The sequence below is a fragment of the Bubalus bubalis genome, chromosome 4, assembly GCF_019923935.1.
Source record: "Bubalus bubalis isolate 160015118507 breed Murrah chromosome 4, NDDB_SH_1, whole genome shotgun sequence".
NCBI classification, from domain to species: Eukaryota; Metazoa; Chordata; class Mammalia; order Artiodactyla; family Bovidae; genus Bubalus; species Bubalus bubalis.
The window spans coordinates 125,477,013-125,499,902 of record NC_059160.1 but is presented as its reverse complement, the minus strand read 5'-3'; the positions used below and the strand labels follow the sequence as shown (position 1 = coordinate 125,499,902).

Genomic DNA, 22,890 nt, shown 5'->3' with positions numbered 1-22,890 from the left:
CAACCTAGAAGAGACTAAGGAAAGGATTTTGGCCTGAGAAACTAGGTGATGGGGGAGTACCATTTAATGAACTGTTGTCCAGATGGCATCTTGCTTCTCAAATGTCATCTTCTTTTTTTTTTTTAATTTTATTTTTAAACTTTAACTAAATGTCATCTTCTTAATTGTGTCTCTCATGCCACTCTATTTTACATTGTTGTCCCTGTGAACCACCGAGAACTCTTGATCTTCTTCACTGTATTCTTTCATTCATTATCCATCCTTTATTATATACCGTGTAGTTTACATATTCATTATGTTTAGTATTGTCCATACTAGAATGTAAGTTCCATCAGGGCAGAGATTTTGTAATGTTTTGGATGCTGATTATGCCATAAGAAAGTATCTGGCATAGAGTTGTCTGTCTCATTTGTGGAATGAATGAATGGTGGGCACAGGAGAAGTAGGTTTAGGTGAGAGCACGAAATGAAGACCTTTGCTGAGATGCTTATTAGACATTCCAAATATGTTTAAAAGATAGTTGGATACACTGGTTTGAAGCCCATAAAAGAGGCCCATGCATGGAGATATATTTTTAGTAGTCAACAACATATTGACAATAGATGTTTAAGGCCATGGAACTGGATAAGATCATGTAGGGAATTACTAGAAGTATGGGGTAATAAACTGGATCAGATATTGCTGAGATGTTGAATAAGATGAGGACTGAGGCTGACCATTGGATAGCAATGTGAGGTCCTTAAGAAAGCAATTTCATGACTCAGTTGGAATGAGACTCTGACTGGAGTGAACTCAGAAGACAGAAGGAGTTAAGTTGTGGGAAAAGTGAGTGTAGTCAAAAAAAATTTTTTTCAGAAATTATTACAAAGGCGTGTAAAGAAATAGGGCAGTATCTGGAAAATATCCAGCATCTGGAAGGAAAATGGTCAAAGGAGGGTATCTTTTTTTTAGGACTAGAGATATTACAGTGTGCTTATATTTTGATGAGGATGATTCAATACAGAGAGAATAAGTAGGAGAACGGTCCTGCACGGAGAAAGGTCCTTATGTAGGAAAGGGGTAATGGCATCGAGTGCATACAAATGATGGGGTTAGGAAAGAGAGAGTTCATTTTGATAAAAAACAGTTACAGTTTTTTTTAAGGCTAAGAGATTGCATATCTGAACAGTGAAACTAGAAAGGAGGAGATAGGTAAGAAGCACATAGACTCAACATAGTCTAGTCCTGTATAGAGGAAGAGCTAGAACAGTGAATCACTTGTAGGGTTTGTGAAACGTGGATTACTGGACCCAGCCCATAGGTTTCTGACTCAGCTGGTCCAGGGCTGCATCTGAGAATCTGCATTTTTAACAAGCTTCCTGGGGATGCCGCTGCTGCTGGTACCTGTTTCTCAGTACTGTGTGGGGTGTGGAGACCAGCAGCATTGGCATCCCCCAGAAGTTTGTTAGACATGCAGGGTGTCCAGCTCCACTCTGGACCTATTGGGTCAGATTGTGCCTTTTAACAAGTAGTTTATTTGCATGTCCAAGTTTGAGAATCGCCGTTCTAGGGCAATATTTTTCAGCCTTGTCCTCAAGTGATTCCAACATGCAACCATGATTGAGAACAACTGAGTCAGGGTGACCCCACAGTATATTGCCTGCATGACTAAGAAAATGCATGTCTCATTAAATAAGATAAAGAGTCCATGAGGAGGAGCGGGTGTGCAGAGGTTGACTGAGTTCATATTGTATTTGAAGAGTTTTTTCAGGACAACAGATGAAGCTATTCAGTTGAATATCTAGATCTAGGAAACACCAGAAGAGAGATGGAAAACTGAGTTACAGATCTGAGCATCATCAGCATGGAAGTAATAATTAACATTAGGGATGTTGAGGCGATCAGCCCAAGAAAATGAGAAAAATGGCAAAGAAGTCCAAGGAAGACAATTGACCAAGGGAGAAGAAGAGGTCCCCTGCAAAGAAAGTGGGAACAGTAGAAAAGTTTGAGCGCGAGCAGGAGTTGGGCTTCCCTGGTGACTCAGTGTAAAGAATCCACCTGCCAATGCAGGAGGCATGGGTTCGATCCTTAGATAGGGAAGATCCCCCAGAGAAGGAAATGGCAACGAGCTCCAGTATTCTTGCCTGGGAAATCCCATGGACAGAGGAGCCTGGAAGACCATAGTGCATGGAATTGCCAAAGAGTCAGACACAACTTGGTGACTAAACAACAACAACAGGAATTGGCAAGGCAGGGAAGCCAAGATGGGGTTGTAGAAAGAAGGAAAAATCAATGATATTTTATATCTCAGAAAATTTTAACTCCTGTAAGATAGACTGAGAAGCATCGATTATCCATCTTTTGGGAGCTCACAAATGGCCTTGCCATTGGCAGTTCTGGGCAAAGGTTCTGGGCAAACCCCTAGTGCAAAAGTTTCACCAGGAAACAGGAGACAAGGAACTGGGATTGTCAGACATTGCCAACCTTTCCAAAAAGCTTGACTATGCCAAAAAGGACAGAGTGATGAGCCACTAGAAGGAGATGCTGGTGAAGGCAAGTTTTCAGCTTGGCCAAGACCAGAATCTTGCCACTGGCCATTGGGAAAGAGCCATTGGTTAGTACAAGGGAACCAAGATGTCAGGAATAATGGGGTCCAGGGCATCTGTGGGGTTACCCTTAGGAGGAGCAAGAAGGTGGGTGTGAATACAGATAAATTTGTAGTTGAGGGGTTTGGATGTGGGAGAATTTATTCCTAACAGCTTCAATTTTCTCTAGGAAGTAGGGGTCAAAGTCATTTGCTTGGAAAGAGTTGGGAAGGGATCTTGGAGATTTATTATTCTTATTTTTCATGTACTTTCACAAAAGACAAAAATCTTTCTATCTACATGTAAAACATATAATATACCTGTGTGTGTGTGTTAGTCACTGAATTGTGTCTGACTCTTTGCGACCCCATGGACTGTAGCCCACCAGGCTCCTCTGTCCATGGGATTCTCCAGGCAAGAATACTGGAGTAGGTAGCCATTTCCTTCTCCAGGGGCTCTTCCCCACCCAGGGATCGAACCCAGGTCTCCTGTATTGCAGGCAGATGTTTTATTGTCTTTAGCTACTAGGGAAGCCAATTATATATCCTAAACTTCGTTCCTTAATAATTAACCCATTTCCAAATCCTGACCAGAAAACATTGCACATTGACCGTTAAGAATATTCAAAGTTGAATTCTTTCCCAATATCCTTATTCTTGAACTATTTTTCCTTTAACACTTCCTCCCTGTTTCATTTATAACTAAAATTTGCCCCTAATTTGATAATTTCTCATTGTATCTCTCTTCTGCATGTTAAGCTGGCCACTGGGGTATTTATTCTTGCTGGTTCCCATGCGATAAAGTGTTTACTCTGTCCATTCTCACCATGCCCATCTCATTCAAATGAATTATTTTCAAGCAAGTTTTCTGAATGCCAAACCTCTTCTCATAACCTCAATCACGTGAAGATAGCCTTTGTGTTTTTGAGTTATAAATGTATATATTCTTATATAGAATTTAAACCACATAAAGGAAGAAGTAGAATGCTGCTGCTGCTGCTAAGTCACTTCAGTCGTGTCCAACTCTGTGCGACCCCATGGACGGCAGCCCACCAGGCTGCCCTGTCCCTGGGATTCTCCAGGCAAGAACATAGGACCCTTCCCAATTGTGTGCACGTGTGTGTGTGTTGCTTTCTGTGCCCATCACATAAAGTCCCAGTGAAGTCGGTTGGGGATGCTAATTTGTCTCTAGTCCTGGATAAGAAACCTTGGTTTCTTATGGAGGGAATGGCTCACTTATGTGTCCCTGCTGTGTCACTCTGTGCAGTGTGTGTCCGCTGTTTCTCTTTGATGAATTGATCCTTGTGTCATCCAAACAGCATAAAACCTACCAGGCTCTGTTGGTTTTTCATTATAAACTATTGGGGTATAAGTTTTTAACTTATAAATTCTTGAAGGAGGATATGATTCCAGAAGTTTGATGGGGTCCCCTTCCCTCTTGACAGATATAGGCTTTGAGTCCTGCCATGTCTGGCCCATTTGCCCAGCTCTAATGGTGGGCTGGGCTCTACCTCAGCCTCCCAGTTACTAGCAGACAGAGATCTGCGGGGTGGGGTGGTGAGGTGGGCCCACCTGAGGATCTAAACCTACTGTGCACTCCCCATGGAGAAGGAAAGCCGAGGCAGGCAGGGGTGCAGTGTTTCCCTATCCCCAATACTATGACCCAAGGAGGTTTGTGCTCTGACCAGTTGGACCACTTTTTCCCAGAGAGAGAGGTGGGAAGAGATGGGTAAGAAGTACTGCATTTACCCCATCATGGGCAGGAGAGCTGACTTCTTCACTGTGAGTAGTAGGAAGGATGAACAGAACATACAAAACTGAGGCTTAGAAAGATGAAGGCAACTGCTCGTGACCACACACTAGTGGTTGGTAGAGTCTGAATGCAAATCCAGATTCAGTTCAGTTCTATTCAGTCGCTCAGTCATATCCAACTCTTTGTGACCCCATGAACCACAGCACGCCAGGCCTCCCTGTCCATCACCAACTCCCAGAGTCTACCCAAACCCATGTCCATCAAGTCGGTGATACCATCCAACCATCTCATCCTCTGTTGTCCCCTTCTCCCTCTTGCCCTCAATCTTTCCCAGCACCAGGGTCTTTTCCAATGAGTCAGCTCTTCACATCAGGTGGCCAAAGTATTGGAGTTTTAACTTCAACATCAGTCCTTGCAATGAACACCCAGGACTGATCTCCTTCAGGATGGACTGGTTGGATCTCCTTACAGTCTAAGGGACTCACAAAAGTCTTCTCCAACACCACAGTTCAAAAGCATCAATTCTTCAGCTCTCAGCTTTCTTTGTAGTCCAACTCTCACATCTGTACATGACCACTGGAAAAACCATAGCTTTGACTAGATGGACGTTTGTTGGCAAAGTAATGTCTCTGCTTTTGAATATGCTATCTAGGTTGGTCATAACTTTCCAAGGAGTAAGCGTCTTTTAATTTCATGGCTGCAATCACCATCTGCAGTGATTTTGGAGCCCAAAAAAATAAAGTCTGTCACTGTTTCCACTGTTTCCCCATCTATTTCTCATGAAGTGATGGGACCAGATGCCATGATCTTAGTTTTCTGAATGTTGAGCTTTAAGCCAACTGTTTCACTCTCCTCTTTCACTTTCATCAAGAGGCCCTTTAGTTCTTCTTCACTTTCTGCCATACGGATGGTGTCATCTGCATATCTGAGGTTATTGAGATTTCTCCCGGCAATCTTGATTCCAGCTTGTGCTTCTTCCAGCCCAAACTTCTTCCAGCGTTTCTCATGATGTACTCTGCATATAAGTTAAATAATCAGGGTGACAATATACAGCCTTGACGTACTCCTTTTCCTATTTGGAATCAGTCTGTTGCTCCATGTCCAGTTCTGTTGCTTCCTGACCTGCATACAGGTTTCTCAAGAGGCAGGTCAGGTGGTCTGGTATTCCCATCTCTTGCAGAATTTCCCACAGTTTATTGTGATCCACACAGTCAAAGGCTTTGGCATAGTCAATAAAGCAGAAATAGATGTTTTTCTGGAACTTGCTTGTTTTTTCGAAGATCCAGCGGATGTTGGCAATTTGATCTCTGGTTCCTCTGCCTTTTCTAAAACCAGCTTGAACATCTGGAAGCTCATGGTTGACATATTGCTGAAGCCAGGCTTGGAGAATTTTAAGCATTACTTTGCTAGCATGTGAGATGAGTGCAATTGTGTGGTAGTTTGAGCATTCTTTGGCATTACCTTTCTTTGGGATTGGAATGAAAACTGACTTTTTTAGTCCTGTGGCCACTGCTGAATTTTCCAAATTTGCTGGCATACTGAGTGCAGTACTTTCACAGCATCATCTTTTAGGATTTGAAATAGCTCAACTGGAATTCCATCACCTCCACTAGCTTCCTAAGGCCCACTTGACTTCACATTCCAGGATGTCTGGCTCTAGGTGAGTGATCACACCATCGTGATTATCTGGGTAGTGAAGATCTTTTTTGTATGGTTCTTCTGTGTAGTCTTGCCACCTCTTCTTAATATCTTCTGCTTCTGTTAGGTCCTTAGCATTTCTGTCATTTATTTAGCTCATCTTTGCATGAAATGTTCCCTTGGTATCTCTAATTTTCTTGAAGACATCTCTAGTCTTTCCCATTCTGTTGTTTTCCTCTATTTCTTTGCATTGATTGCTGAGGAAAGCTTTCTTATCTCTCCTTGCTATTATTTGGAACTCTGCATTCAAATGGGTATATCTTTTCTTTTCTCCTTTGCTTCTCGCTTCCCTTCTTTTCACAGTTATTTGTAAACCCAGATTGGTATAACTTAAAACTTTAGCCCTTGTGAAAATGAATCTTACTTCCGTGATACTTCCTTCATTGTGTAGGCTCACAGCAATGTAATACATTCATAGTGACAGGAGGTTGGGGATCAGCTTTCTGGTACATATATAGATGGCCAGGGATTTGCGTGTGGGTTTATAGATGAAAAAAGAGAGAGCCCAGAAATGAGCCCCAGACTCAGAAACAACCCCAAGCTTAAGAGGAGACAGGTCCATGAGATCGTTCCCCAAGTCTCTGTCCTTCACTTTCTAACCTCACTCACTCTGAGATGCCTTGATGTGATGTGACAGCTGATTTCATTGGTCCCAGTAATAACTAATATGGAAAAATCAATTGACTTGAAAAATTAGGAAACTGGCCTATACTGTATATTATTGTTTACAACGATGTAGAAACAAAGCAAAAAGTGCCTGCTTAGAAAGAAAATTGGTCTATCATGTATCTAGAGTTCTGCAGCTTTTGAATGAAAGGAAGGGGAGTATCACTTATTATCACATGTACTTAAGAAAAATAATTTGATCGGTGGCTGTTCTCAGTGGTTTTGTGTTTCTTTCAGATGTTGCCCATTTAATGTGGTTTGAAAGACTCTATGTTTGGCTTCAATGTTTTGAAAAATACATCTTGTACCCAGCAATCATTTTGAATGCCCTCACAACGGATGCATTTTCAATAAGCAATTACCGGCGACTTGGTACCCAGTAAGTGGAGAAGTTTTTTCACACTATGATTTGAATCACCGTGTTTTCAAAATCTAGTGCATTTCCTCTGAACAGGCTGCAGCAAGAGCCAACTTCTGTCCGCTAATGAGGGGCCAAGTCACAGTAAGCCATGGTGGCCTTTTACTCAAACTTGCTGTGGCTAGATGGTTATTGTGGAAAGACTAGGGTGCAAACAGAGTTAGATCTGCTTGAAGTGATCTTGGAAATAAACTGTCAATAGATTTGAAAACCATCCTGTGGAACATTAGTCAGAAGCCTTAACGAGGTGATGGCAGCCCAGCGTGATCCCGGGGTTCCTGGAGTTCTGACGATCATGTGTACAACTCTATGAACTGCCTCATGTCATTTCATTTAGCAAAGACTGTATCCTTTTGTGCTTGAGGGAGGGGGAAATTAGTCACTGTCACTGCTCTCTCTGCAGTGACAGAGATTTATCAGGAGAAGCCTTGTAATTAAAAGAAAAAATGGACCACAAAGAGACTTCATGTCATCAAGATGTTCATGTTTTTGCAAAATGTTTTATTTTAAAATGAACTCTGAATTTACAAATGAAAGTCTACTTGATAATTTATGGATGTGTTTTTCCTACAAAAGGTTGACATTTCTACCAATGAGTCAATAGAGGAGGAGGATGTAAAAGAGATCCTTCTCAGATTTGCTTCTGAGTCATGTCGCTTAAACATTACATGACCATGTCAACCATTATGTGTAATTTCAAGCAGGCCTACTCTTCCTTTAGGGGTGTGGGGTGAGAACAAATTAATCAGTATTTGTCAAAGATTAAGCAAACTCAGATAAAAGTCATGTTATTTCTTGGTTGGACCTTGAATAGATTCGTGGTCACTCAAAGCAGATGCTAAATGAAATGACCGTATAACCTTCCTGTCTTTATTAGACTCTGCTTTCCTTCTATACCAGACCTGGTTCGATCGGGCCAGGGCAAGAAGTCCATGTGTGTGCGCTAAGTCACTTCAATCATGTCCGACTCTTTGCAGTCGTATAGATTGTAGCCCTCCAGGCTCCACTGTCCATGGGATTCTACAGGCAAGAATACTGGAGTGGGTTGTCATACCCTCCTCCCGGGGGTCTTCCTGACTCAGGGATAAAACCCACGTCTCTTATGTCTCCTGACTTGGCAGGTGGGTTCTTTACCACTAGTGCCACCTGGGAAGCCCAAGAAGTCCATACCGTTTGGTATTTAAACTCCTAGACATCGGATCCAGTGATGAAGATTTAGTCTTACTAGACAGAGAAGGCAGCTGGCACGACTGCAGACCTCTTTACAGTTTGGGTGGGGCCCCATGCATGAGATAGCCCTACATCTAGAACATCCAGTGTGTTTCTAGTGGCAGCTGTTTCCAGTGTGGTACCATTTTGGCTGACCCCTTGGGGACATTCTGGGACAAGGTAGATCCTCAGTTTCTAGAACAAGGATTCACAGTCAGAACCAAAACAGCCACCCAGGTACCAGTGCTGCCCTGCGATAAATCAGCAAAGCATTTAACGTTCTCATTTCCCAACATCAGGACTAGGACCTTGAGAGCTAAACCTGCCAGTTGAGGCCAAGCAGCTCTGGCTGTTGGTGGAGGATGGATATAAAGGTTAGGAATTACAAAGAGTCGAATAAACAATTCGTTGAGAGTCCAATTTAGAGTAATATTAATCTCTATTTTTTTCAAGACACTAAAGTTAGACGTGACACCTTTCCTATGTACCTGCAAATACTCCTAACTCCCAGACGATATGAACAGATTTCTTTTTCTCAGAGCCCAAAGTGATGACTCCTTTATATTCTCGAGGCATCCATCTGAAGACTTAAAAAACCTCTCTCAAGATTTCAAGTACCCCACTTCACCACCTGTTCTCAAACAGGACAGCAGGAGGCCATGTGTCAGTATCTCCTAGAGACCTGGAGACCTGGGTAAGCCCAGCGCACACACTACTCTCATTGAGAGCCACGGTACCAGATAGTGAACTCCTCAATGGCGAGCACTGTTTCTTATTCAACTTGTAATAACCGGAAATGGTAGGAGGATGGATGGATGGATGGACAATTGAGTGGGGGCTGGCAAATAATGAGTGGGTGCCTCATGGGGTCTTGTTAGGCATCTGGCAGTGTGATTTAAAGGGATGCTTTGCCTCTGTCCCAGGCCATTGTTCACTGATTGCTACTTAAGCCTTTATAAAATCTTTAGCTAAGCCTACAACCATCTGAGAACCATTGGCTCTAACCATTACTATTGCAATGTTAGAAAAGCCATAAGCATCACTCCTTAAGCTCTCTCTTAGTCTTCACCAGTCGTCATTAATAAATATAAAATGGGCGCTGTCCACTTTAGTCATAGTCATGGAAAACAAAGTTTAGAGTTAACCCTCATCTAGATTTTTGCCTGAATAACCGAGAAAACCCACTCATCTCCTTTGAAAACCAGAATATCCCTAGCCTTGGGACACCTTATCTTTGGGTCCCCTCTCCCCAAGAACTTTGGCTAAGTCATCAGGATTCTCATATCCTGGGCTGTTGTCAATGGCAGATGGGCCTCAAGTCCTGTTTTCATACTGTAAGTTCATCATGGTCATTAGTTTCTACTGGAGAAGAAAGGGGTTATAGAGCAGTGCTCAGCCTCGCTGAAGAAACAGAGGTTACTAAACACCTTCCCACTCTCCCCACATCTGCATGTAATCAGGGCTAGTTTTTCTCAGAAGCTGAATCTAAGCCCCCACAGTGCTTTGACCAGACCTCACTCAGGGACAGGGTAGAATCGATTGCAACACTAGGTCTGAAAGCATATAAATTACTAGATTGAGGCCAAAGGCCAATGAAAATACTACCATTAGATCTTTTTGATGACAAAAATGACAATTTTGTACTTGATAGATGCCAAGACTTAGGAGACATGCTTTTAATGCCTGGATCCTGATGTATTAATGCTGATAAGGGTATAACTGAGTCCCTTTGCTGTACAGCAGAAATTATCACCACATTGTAAATCAACTATATGTTAATAAAATTTTTGTTAAAAAGGAAACCTAACTTTTAAGTGCAACTGTTCTCTGGAACATACTGCCACTTCTTTTTCTTCTGAGTTCCCAAATAGGATGTTCAAACTGGAGGGGAATCTGGTTAAAATGTGCAAGCCTTTCTTTCAAAAGGACCCCTCAAGGAGGTAGTGGTGTGCTCTTTCTGGCTGTTCTGAGCACTGATCAGTTACCTTCCCGTCTCCAGGTGGGTAGATCGTTGACCTTGTTGTCTGCTAGAATTGTGCACACAGCACCTGCCCCCAAAATGGTTAGACAGGCGAATTCAGGAGTTTGGTCCTCACAGCAAAGTCCTGCTATTTCTTTGCGGGGCTGCCTCTGTCCTGTTTCTTAACTTAAAAGGTCTAGGTCATGGGGGCCTGTGTCATGTTGCTAATGTAATTTTCAGTGGGGAAAACAAGATCAGAAAGCTTATGTTTACAAAGACAACAAATATGGTGGAAGACATTGGTAATGAATATGTAAAGTAAAAACAGCTTTATAGAGACAGTGGGATTTTTCCTTAAATCAGAATTTAATATTAGCTACTGTTACTCAGATGTTAAAGAATCTGCCTGCAATGCAGGAGGCCTGGGTTCGATCCCTGGATCAGGAAGATCCCCTGGAGAAAAGAATGGCAACCCACTCTAGTATTCTTGCCTGGAGAATTCTGTGGACAGAGGAGCCTGGCGGGCTACAGTTCATGGCGTCGCAAAGAGTTGGACACGACCGAGTGACTAACACTTCTCACTGTTATGGCATTGATTCAGTGAGATTTTGTAATTTTTTTAAAGGCTTGCACTGAGCAGATGCTAACAAGGACAACCTGCTCTGCTTTCTCACTTGCCACCAAGGTTCCCGTGGAACTTGACAATGCAGTAGGTCCTTCAGATAAGCTCCCAGGAAGCTCTGTGCCCTTGATCGCAAAGTTCTGAGCACAGTAGGGAAGCTGCCTCTAGCGGCAGTCTGTGTTGGCGAGCCCCTTGGGATCCAGTTTCAATCCTAGTCTCACCCCATGAGATGAGTGACTGAAACTCTGAGACTCAGTTTACTCCTCTGTAAAATGAAGATAATAACCCACCGTCTTGGCTTTTTGTAATGTGCATAACTCACAGTAAGCACTCAAGACACATGAGATGTTGTAACTCACCCAGCAGCGTGTGGACCACCACTGATCATCTCCTTTCTTTCCTTTTCAACAGCTGGGACATTTTTCTGATGGTCATTGCAGGCATGAAGCTGCTGCGGACCTCTTTCTGTAACCCAGTCCACCAGTTCACTCACTTGGGCTTCACAGTGATCTTTTTCCATTTCGACTACAAAGATATTTCAGAGAGTTTCTTACTGGATTTCTTCATGGTGTCCATTTTATTCAGCAAGGCAAGTTAAGCTCTTTTCTTCATTTTAAAATAGAAAAGGTGCATCTCTCACCAAATGCTTTAAGAGGTCGAAACATTGTTTTTAAAACAATTATAGCATTAAATTAAATTGAATTACATATGCATGTCACACTCCCGCTGCCATTTGAGGAGCATTCCCCATGAAATGGACGTCTGTCATGTTATTTGCCAAAAATCACTAATTAGCATGAATTAGCCATTTGTGTTGCTTGAAATTCTATGATCTTTGTCTCTGTTAACAATCTCTTTGTGGAACTTCCTAGATCTCAAAATGCTTAGAATTAAAAATTAGCAACCAGACTAATATTCTTTTTAAAAAAAAAAAAACTTACCATTTTGCCTCTGGAGGTAAAGTTTGAGACATGGAACCAGAGAGCTGGGACTCTTGGAGCACTTTCTTTCCCTTAGCTTGTCTCAGGTCAAGATTTCATCTGGTATAAGTTCACCCATGGGCAGTGGGAAACCCTAATCGCAGTTCAGGCAAATATATGGGAATGCTGCTGCTGCTAAGTTGCTTCAGTCGTGTCCGACTCTGTGTGACCCCATAGACGGCAGCCCACCAGGCTCCCCCGTCCCTGGGATTCTCCAGGCAAGAACACTGGAGTGGGTTGCCATCTCCTTCTCCAATATATGGGAATGGTACCTAACATTTAACAGAGGAAGGTAAGCTCCTTGGAATACTGGTCTGAGTGTATGTGCTCTGAGTACTGTAACAAAGCTGGGATGTAAACAGAAGTTAGGAAAATAATTTGGAAAACTCTTTGCTCACATGCTCCATTTAATATAGCAGGCATGGTTTTCTGCCCTGATGCTGTCCTGTTCCCCCTTTTGGTTAATCATTTTTAAATTCTAAGGTTCTTTTCCTGAATTTCATTTTTAACCTCTATTGAGTTAGTTCTATTAATTTCTCTATTTATTACCTGTCCTTTCCTTCACCTGGCTTCCTCTTGTTCTAAGTGACAAAAATTCAAATATTCCAATTATATCACTTTGGCAGTCCACCCTAGTTTCCACATTTTATTCCCAAGTTTCAGCTTTGGTCTTTAACCCACAAAGGTTTGTTTTCCATTTGTCTGGGATCTGTTTAGTCTTGATAAATTTATTACATTTTTCTGATGATTCAAGTCACAGGCTTCTATAATCTGTTTTTATTCATTATGTCTCAATGTCCATGATCTCACATAATAAATGTAAAATTGTCTCCTTTGATCTTGAAAGCATTGATGAAGTTGTAAATAATTTTACTACTCATAGAAGTAAGAGCTAATTATCAGATGCAAAATGGGTTGCAATGGTTTGAATTCCTAACTCTGGCATTATTTATATCTTAATTTGGCAATATTTATATTCTTGCCTGAACCCTAGTTTCTTTGAAAATTATAAATAATGATGCCAGTCTCACCAGGTGAGAGGATTGATTAATGTTAAGTAGAAGAGAAGGTTTCGTTTGTTTGAGTTCTACCAGTTTATTGCTACCGACCCATCTCCCTCCACCCTTCTCATGCACACGTGCTCAGACATGTAACCCCATGGACTGCAGCCCACCAGGCTCCTCTGCCCATGGACTTTTCCAGGCAAGAATACTGGAGTGGATTGCCATTTCCTTCTCCGAGAAGAGAAAGGTTTAAATAGCACATGCTTTCCAAATATGAGGTAGGACTTTTAAAGCCATCTTAAGTAGAAAAAGAAAAGTTACACCCTGCTTAGGACGTGAAGGAGTGCGGCTGCTTTTCTGTACTGAACCGTTTGTTTCAATAGCCGCCTGTATTAGTGCCAGGTTCCAGGTGAACAAGAACTTAGCAGAGAAGGGTGAGCACCTCCTATAATAGTCTTCTTAAGTGATTCCACATCTGCAATAAGAACAGGGATTTTCATTTGCTGGGGGGACAACAGCCTCCCCACTGATCAGCCTGCTGGTCAGTTGAGAAATGGTTACTGCTAAGATGCCTGCTAGCGGCAGATGTCCAGATCAAGAGGGCTTGCTGCCAGTAGAGGAAGGATTTATGCAGACCTGTTGTTCTTCTTCCTGTCCAAGTGGGCACTTAGTGCCATCCTGTGCATATGATAACGAGGAGGGTGAAGCCTGATGGTACATAGTCTGAAACTATTAACAAATTAATAGTTCTTTACTTACAAAGCAGAAACAGGCTAATAGACTTAACAAACGTGTGATTGCCAGCAGGAAAAGAAGGAGAAAAGAGATAGGCAGTTTGGGATTGACATGTTTAGTTCAGTTCAGTTCAGTCGCTCAGTCATATCTGACTCTTTGTGACCCCATGAACTGTAGCACGCTAGGCTTCCCTGTCCATCACCAGCTCCTAGAGCTTACTCAAACTCACCCTCCAACCATCTCATCCTCTGTCGTCCCCTTCCCCTCCTGCCTTCAATCTTTCCCAGCATCAAAGTCGTTTTAATGAGTCGGCTCTTCCCATCAGGTGGCCAAAGTACTGGAGTTTCAACTTCAGCATCAGTCCTTCCAATAAATATTCAGGACTGATTTCCTTTAGCATGACTGGTTGGAGTTCTTTGCAGTCCAAGAGACTCTCAAGAGTCTTCTCCAACACCACAGTTCAAAAGCATCAATTCTTTGCTGCTTGGCTTTCTTTATAGTCCAACTCATATCCATACATGACTACTGGAAAAACCATAGCTTTGACTAGACAGATCTTTTTTGGCAAAGTAATGTCTCTGCTTTTTAATATGCTGTCTAGGTTGGTCATAACTTTTCTTCCAAGGAGCAAGCATCTTTTAATTTCATGGGTGCAGTCACCATCTGCAGTGGTTTGGGAGCCCAGGAAAATAGTCTGTCACTGTTTCCACTGTTTCCCCATCTATTTCCCATGAAGTGATGGGACCAGATGCCATGATCTTCGTTTTCTGAATGTTGAGTTTTAAGCCAACTTTTTCACTCTCCTCTTTCACTTTCATCAAGAGGCTCTTTAGTTCTTCTTCACTTTCTGCACATCTGAGGTTATTGATATTTCTCCCAGCAATCTTGATTCCAGCTTGTGCTTCATCCAGCCTGACATTTCATCTTTACTTTTTTAAACTGACAGTACATCTCATGATGTACTCTGCATATAAGTTAAATAAGCAGGGTGACAATATACAGCTTTGACATACTCCTTTTCCTATTTGGATCCAGTCTGTTGTTCCATGTCCAGTTCTGTTGCTTTTTAACCTGCATACAGATTTCTCAGAAGGCAGGTCAGGTGGTCTGGTATTCCCATCTCTTTAAGAATTTTCCACAGTTTATTGTGATCTACACAGTCAAAGGCCTTGGCATAGTCAATAAAGCAGAAGTAGATGTTTTTTTGGAACTCGCTTGCTTTTTTGATGATCCAGTGGATGTTGGCAATTTGATCTCTGCTTCCTCTGGCTTTTCTAAATCCAGCTTGAACATCTGGAATTTCATGGTTCATGTACTGTTGAAGCCTGGCTTGGAGAATTTTGAGCATTACTTTACTAGAGTGTGAGATGAGTGCAATTGTGTGGTAGTTTGAGCATTCTTTAGCATTGCTCTTCTTTGGGATTGGAATAAAAACAACTTTTCCAGTCCTGTGGCCACTGCTGAGTTTTCCAAATTTGCTGGCATATTGAGTGCAGCACTTTCCCAGCATCATCTTTTAGGATTTGAAATAGCTCCACTGGAATTCCATCACCCCCACTAGCTTTGTTCATAGTGATGCTTCCTACGGGATTAACATGTACACACTGCTATATGGGACGACCTAGAGGGATGGTGTGGGGAGGGAGGAGGTAGGAGGGTTCAGGATGGGGAGCACATGTATACCTGTGGCGGATTCGTTTTGATGTTTGGCAAAACTAATCCAGTGTTTGAGGTTTAAAAATAAAATAAAATTAAAAAAATAAAATAAAGTACAATAAAATGGATAATGAACAAGAACCTACTATATAGCACAAGGAGCTCTCCTCAATGTTGTGTGGCAGTCTGAATGTGAGGGGAGTTGGGGACAGAATGGATACATGTACATGTGTGACTGAGTGCCCTTGCTGTCCATCTGAAACTGTCACAACATTGTTGATTTGCGATCCCCTAATATATAATCAAAAGTTTAAAAAAGTAAAGAAGCTCAGTGCTGCAGGCATTTGGGTTCCACTTGCTGTCATTTTTCTGAAGCGCCAGTGAAAGTGCTAATAATTTCAGAGAGAACCATAGTGACAGCATTCCTGTCTCCTCTAACTGAGGGAGCCTTAGCAAGTGTAATTTGAATAGTCTGCTCTTAGGCTAGGCATAATAGCAGAGTCTAAAAGAAAAAAAAGCAAGTGAGACAAAAGCTGGAAGAATCAGCATCCTGAAGAAGCAAGTTAGTTCTGAAACATCCCTAGCTCCATCTGATGCCTGCTCACTCTATCTTGACAGAGCAGCATATTTTCTGGAATGAGAAATGAGATCTTATTCCCCAGCAAAAAACATAGTTGAAGAAAGGTCTTTAAGGTCTTCCTGGAAAGACAGACCAGTAGAAATTAGTGACAGAAAACAGTGGCGATGAGGAAGGTCACAGTTAAAGTTTCCTGTAAAGATCCTGCCTGCCAACCTCAACTGCTACTTCCTGTTCTTTCTCCACATTTTAAGATATCTGTAAAAAAAAATTGTGTCTATTCACATATTTCCTAGAATCTTTCTAGAAACCTCCAATATTGTTTTTGCAGGGAATACTGCTCTTTAGGGGGATTCATTGCACAATATGAAATTTTGTTTGTTCAGTAGACTCATCAGAGTCTGACTTATGACACATCCTCTCATTTACAATTGCAAAATCTCTAAGCTCTTTCCCTAGCCCAGCTCCTGTACTGCTAAATAGCAAAAGCGCTGTTAGCCTGGCAGCCCGCCTTGCAGAAGGGCTGCAAGATGAATGTGGAGACCTTGGAAGGGCCTCCAGTTTCCTTGGAAAAAAGGAGCTGCATGAATATTGGACTTGTTATTATTATCATAAGTCAGTTGTCCCTAATCTTTCAGGCTTTATGGAAAGAAAGATGTGATGTGATTACAGAGAGATGATCTGTGGAGCGAGATCAAAGCTCTGGGGTCCAGAGGGTGAAATAGATGGCTTCCAGAGGGCCTGCCTGTGTGTTACTCTCTCCCTCCTCCAGTCCTCAAATCCTCCCTGAGGTCTGCAAGATAAATGTTGCCTGGTCTTCTCTGTCCACCAGATATACTGAAAAGTGGGACATCATGAGTTCTGGGCCAGAGTTCAACAGGAGGGATTTAGTTGCATTGAAACAGTCATCTTCCCAGGTGGCCCAGTGGTAAAGAATACACCTGCCAATGCAGGAGATGCAGAAGACTCGGATTTGATCCCTGGATTGGGTAGATCCCTTGGAGGAGGAAATGGCAACCCTCTCCAGTATTCTTGCCTGGAGAATCCCATGGACAGAGGAGCCTGACAGGCTACAGTCCATGAGGTTGCAAAGAGTTGGACATGACTAAGCAACTGAGCAAACACATGTATGCTTTGACAGAGAGGATGAAACATTCCTTGAGGATGGGGCTCTCAGATGGGGGAGATGAGCAGCAGAGAGAAAGAAAGGTCCCCACATATTCCATCCTGTGATGTTTGATGCTCCAACCACACACCTCGTTCAATTTAACCCCTTTGAAGAGTCAGACCCTTCTGTCCCCTCTCCCTTAGCCTCTCAATCCCTTTCCTCTCTCTTTTCTGCCCCATTGTTACCGACCAGGGTTCTTGGCTTCCTTAATCAATAGGAATAGATCAGAGGGCAGGCAAGGCTTTATTAGGGCCCCTGCTGCAGCAGGGGATGGTGAAAGTGAAAGTGAAGTCACTCAGTCATGTCCGACTCTTTGCGACCCCATGGACTGTAGCCTACCAGGCTCCTCTGTCCATTGGATTTTCCAGGCAATAGTACTGGAGTGGATTGCCATTTCCTTCTCCAGGGGATCTTCTCAAACCAGGGATTGAACACGGGTCTCCCGCATTGTAGACAGACACTTTACTGTCTGAGCCACCAGGGATAACAGTTTCTCTTGCTCACTCTCCCAGGTGGGGAGAGGGAAGTTAGTTCCTTATTTAGGGTGAGGGTAGGAGTGTGTCCAGGAGTTGGGCTGGAGGAGAGGCTCAGGTGGTTTGCTCACCTTTGGTGTGGTTATGTGCAGGGGACACGCATGGTACCCTGCTTTCGCTTCTGGCTCCTCCGAAGTTGCGGTTGGCTCTTTGGCTCTGTGTATCTTGGTATCTACAATTGGCTCCAAGTGTGCATGACCATGTTGTTGTCGTGCAGTCGCTCAGTTATGTCTGACTCTTTGTGACCCCATGAACTGCAGCACACCAGACTTCCCAGTCATTTACTATCTCCCAGATTTTGCGCAAACTCGTTTCCATGGAATTGGTGATGCCATTCAACCATCTCATTGTCTCTCGCTGCCTTCTTCTCCTGCCATGAATCTTTCCCAGCATCAGGGTCTTTTCCAGTAAGTTGACTCTTTACATCAAGGAGCCAAAGTATTGGAGCTTCAGCATATGTATACACACAGTTATTGTTAGTCCCTTGTAGTTTCTTTGTATTCTGTTGCTTGAGGAGACATTTATCCAGGTACAAGTGTTGCCGTAAAGGGTCCCAGGTTTCAGACTGTCTCACCAGCAGTCAGTCTTCTAATGTAAGACTGTCTCACCAGCCATCATTCTTCTAATGTAATGAACTTGTAACATCTTGGATATGCGTGGATCTTTGGGGGACAGTAAAGCATGATCCAAGTAAGGACATTTGGTTGTGACAGGAACAAAGGTGACAAAGGTTTCATGCTCTCCCACTGGTACTGAAAAAGTTCTTGGAAATCATCTTGTCTTAAAATTTTTAGTAATTTTTAGTTGGAGAAGTAGTACTTGAAAAAATAGTCCTGCCAGAGAATCATTCTGCCAACATTTCCAAATTGTGTTACAAATGAAATTCTAAAGGCTGTTAGAATTGGGGATAGCAATTTTACTATTTATGATGTTAAAATTGATGGGTGAGGTGGTTTTTATATAAAGAATGATGGCCCCAGAGCCATGATGAGTGGCTATGTTCTGGATGACTGCAATTAGCATTCAAGTTATTTAAAATTGGTTTCTAAATGGCATTTTCCTTTATTTTATGTATCCTGGTATAAAGTCTCACCTTAAAATGGAACCACATCTTGGGGAATGAATGCTTCTACAGAAGTATTTTTTTCAAAATACTTTGTTTTAAAAAGTAATTGTTCATTTATTGAGCATCTCTTATATGCCAGGCATTGGACTAGACACAAAGATGGTTAATAATATGAATGAAAGCAGTCCTTATTTGGTGCTTTCCATAAGCCAGGCACTATTTCCAGCACTCTGTGTAGATGGGCCTGCTTAATCTTCACAGCAATTTTGTGGCTGGGTGCAATTCATTGTACAGATGAAGAAACAGAGGTGCAGAAATCAAGTTAATTGCCCCGAAGTCTCACAGCTATTAAATGATAGAGCAGGATTCTGCTCTGAGCCTATACTTTGTGACCCTCCCTGTTTGGGGACTCTGGAAAGAAGCCACATGAGTAAAGGGATCATTACAGTAAAGTATGACAAGGGAGGTGGCCGGGGCAGAGCATTTCAAGAGTATATGTAAAAATGATACCCCATCCCTCCAGAAGAATCAGAAACAGGGATGCTTCCCTTGGCCTTTGAAGAAAGAGGGAGTGAGTCAGGAAAAGAAGGCAGGAAAAAGTGAGCTAAAGTAGAGGAAACTGCCTGTGCAAAGGCACTGAAATGAGAGAGGGTTTGGCATGCTCCGGAAGCTGCCAGATACTTGCTACGTGTGGGATGTGGGGAGGAGAATGGTGAGAAGGTGAAACTGGAGGTGCCGTCATGAGGCAGATCAGAGAGGACTGAGTGTGCCATGCCCCAGAGTTTGGACTTTATTCCTATTAATATATCTGCTGAAGATTGTCAGGCAGAGGAATCACAGGCTCAGAACTGCATTTAGAAACATCTGTTTGTGGGAGAGAATGAAAGATAAGAAAGCGTGGAGTCTTGGCGATTGGGTAGATGTATATAGTAATAAGCCAGGCCACTCATAATGAGGGCTTGGGCAGCAGAGGCAGAAATGAGGACAGCGAGAAGGGACAAATCCAGGAGCTGTTTAGAAGGTGGAGCTGATAACGTTTAGTGACCGTGGGGATGCTGAGGGACGTGGATGTGGGAAGAAGAGCCATGTCTGGGAGTGTTCACATCTGGTACTCCAGTGATTAGGTGATCTCATTAATTAGGGCCAGAATAAGAAGACGTATGGGGAGACATATGGTTTTAGGTATGTTGAATTGTGGAATGAGATGCAATGGGGACCAGAAGTAAAGACCTGGGGACAGGATGTCTTCCAGTTTAAATATTTTAATTTACCTCAGAGTTATAAATGTGTGCTCAGTTTAATAAAGTTAGAAAATCAATGGAAAAGTACAGATAGTCCATCTTTATACACATCTCTCACTTCTTAACTCCCTCCTCTCTCTAGTGATAACTGTTGTAAACGTTTCAGAATAATTCCTTCTACTCTGTTTTCCTTCACACACACAGACACACCACACACCATGAGTTGTTCAGTTGTGTCCAAGTCTTTGCAACCCCATGTATTGTAGCCCACCAGGCTCCTCTGTCCATGGAATTCTCCAGGCAAGAATACTGGAATGAGTCCCATGCCCTGCTCCAACACACACCACACACACACAAAATCTAAAATATTAATAAGGTCATTCTTTACACATTTCACTTACTTTTTTGGCTTAAAAATATATCTTAGAGAACTTCCATGACAGTGTGTATAACATTGCCTCTTCTTTCTATGTTGCATAGTATTCCATAGCACACACCATAGTTTGACTAGCCATACCCCCATTGAAGACATTTAGTTTGTTTCCACCTTTTTTCCCTGTGGTAGTTGGGATTTCTGTGTTCACACACTTCAGAAACCCAGATGTAACTGGCATAATGAAAAAAGGGGATTTATTGGTTCACATAACTAGAGCTTCCCAGGTGGTGCTAGTGGTAAAGAACCTGCCTGCCAATTCTGGAGACGTGAGAGACAAGGATTCCATCCCTGGGTTGGGAAAATCCCCTGGAGGAGGGCGTGGCATCACACTCCAATATTCTTGCCTGGAGAATCCTATGGGCAGAGGAGCCTGGAGGGCTACAGTCCATAGGGTTGCAATGAGTCGAACGTGACTGAAGTGACTTAGCACACTCATGCATACCTGATGGTGTGGTCCAGAGGCTTAAATGACAGTATCAAATTTCTGTTTTTATGTCTCCTCTTCTGGCATCATTCTTAGTTTGGTTCTTTGTTTATAGAATTCGTCCAGCTAATAATCTCAGAAAGAAGAGAAGGCATCTCTCCTAGAGTTTTAGCCTAGGTCTTGGGAAGAGTCTCATTGACTCGTTTTGTGTCCTGTGTTCATTCATGAACTAGGTACAGTGGCCAGAGGGATGCAAGCCCTCAAGTCACTGAGGCGTGGATTTTGTCTGCCCCTCGAGTTCTAACCAAACTTTAGAGACTGGGAGTCAGAGACGGAAGAAAGGGAGAGCAGACAAGAAGTATCAGATGCCAGTACATTCAATTTCATAACTCACATACTGCTGCACATGAGTGTTTCCAGAAGATAGATCTCTGTGATAGGAGTTTCTGGGTCAACAAGATGTACAGGATAGGGTCTCCACAGAGAATCCTTCCAAAAGACATCTTTGCTTCCAACCTGGATGGTCAGCATTTAAGACTTAGGTGGAGGAGGAACAGAAGCGACTCATGAAACAAGGTGAAGTACAGTGAAATGAGAAACAGGAAAGGAAATGCTTTCAAGAAGGAAGGAGTGATCAGCAATATAGAGGCTTCACAGAAGTCAAAGGCCAGGACCGAAAAGTGCTCTTGGTATAGTGGGCCCTCCATGCCTGTTTGTAAATGACAAAGTACACTCACTGACCACAGGTATAGTATGCTATTCCATGGAGCTGTATTTAAAAGAAAATTCCACAGTCACAACCACTTCAGGCTGTTAATACTTAATTAGCTTAGAAAAGGTGAATGGCTTTAGACATGCCATTCTAGTTGTGTTTAAAAGGTTTAGTCCACTTGCCAGGAATAAACATGACATATATGTGTGATATGAAGGGCCGGAATACAATGTTTACTTAATGTCACCATCTCTGTGTTTAAAATACAGGTCTTACAGGCCAATATCACTGATGAACATAGATGCAAAAATCCTTAACAAAATTCTAGCAAACAGAATCCAACAACACATTAAAAAGATCATACACCATGACGAAGTGGGCTTTATCCCAGGGATGCAAGGATTCTTCAATATCTGCAAATCAATCAATGTAATACACCACATTAACAAATTGAAAAATAAAAACCATATGATTATCTCAATAGATGCAGAGAAAGCCTTTGACAAAATTCAACATCCATTTATGATAAAAACCCTCCAGAAAGCAGGAATAGAAGGAACATACCTCAACATAATAAAAGCTATATATGACAAACCCACAGCAAACATTATCCTCAATGGTGAAAAATTGAAAGCATTTCCTCTAAAGTCAGGAATAAGACAAGGGTGCCCACTTTCACCATTACTATTCAACATAGTTTTGGAAGTTTTGGCCACAGCAATCAGAGCAGAAAAAGAAATAAAAGGAATCCAAACTGGAAAAGAAGAAGTAAAGCTCTCACTGTTTGCAGATGACATGATCCTCTACATAGAAAACCCTAAAGACTCCACCAGAAAATTACTAGAACTAATCAATGACTATAGTAAAGTTGCAGGATATAAAATCAACACACAGAAATCCCTTGCATTCCTATACACTAATAATGAGAAAACAGAAAGAGAAATTAAGGAAACAATTCCATTCACCATTGCAACGGAAAGAATAAAATACTTAGGAATATATCTACCTAAAGAAACTAAAGACCTATATATAGAAAACTATAAAACACTGGTGAAAGAAATCAAAGAGGACACTAACAGATGGAGAAATATACCATGTTGATGGATTGGAAGAATCAATATAGTGAAAATGAGAATACTACCCAAAGCAATCTATAGATTCAATGCAATCCCTATCAAGCTACCAATGGTATTCTTCACAGAGCTAGAACAAATAATTTCACAATTTGTATGGAAATACAAAAAACCTCGAATAGCCAAAGCGATCTTGAGAAAGAAGAATGGAACTGGAGGAATCAACCTACCTGACTTCAGGCTCTACTACAAAGCCACAGTTATCAAGACAGTATGGTACTGGCACAAAGATAGAAATATAGATCAATGGAACAAAATAGAAAGCCCAGAGATAAATCCACGCACATATGGACACCTTATCTTTGACAAAGGAGGCAAGAATATACAATGGATTAA

The 22,890-nt window shown here is 42.1% G+C and overlaps 1 protein-coding gene across 2 annotated transcripts in view; it reads left to right on the top strand.

The window, feature by feature from the left end:
• Positions 1-22,890, top strand: part of PCNX2 (pecanex 2) — a 292,933-nt gene that overhangs the window by 141,295 nt on the left and 128,748 nt on the right. For both annotated transcript variants that reach the window (XM_025284518.3, XM_044942027.2), the window contains 2 exons: positions 6,918-7,059; positions 11,301-11,478. In XM_025284518.3, the coding sequence (XP_025140303.3) occupies positions 6,918-7,059; positions 11,301-11,478 (320 nt within the window). The remainder of the gene's footprint in view (positions 1-6,917; positions 7,060-11,300; positions 11,479-22,890) is intronic.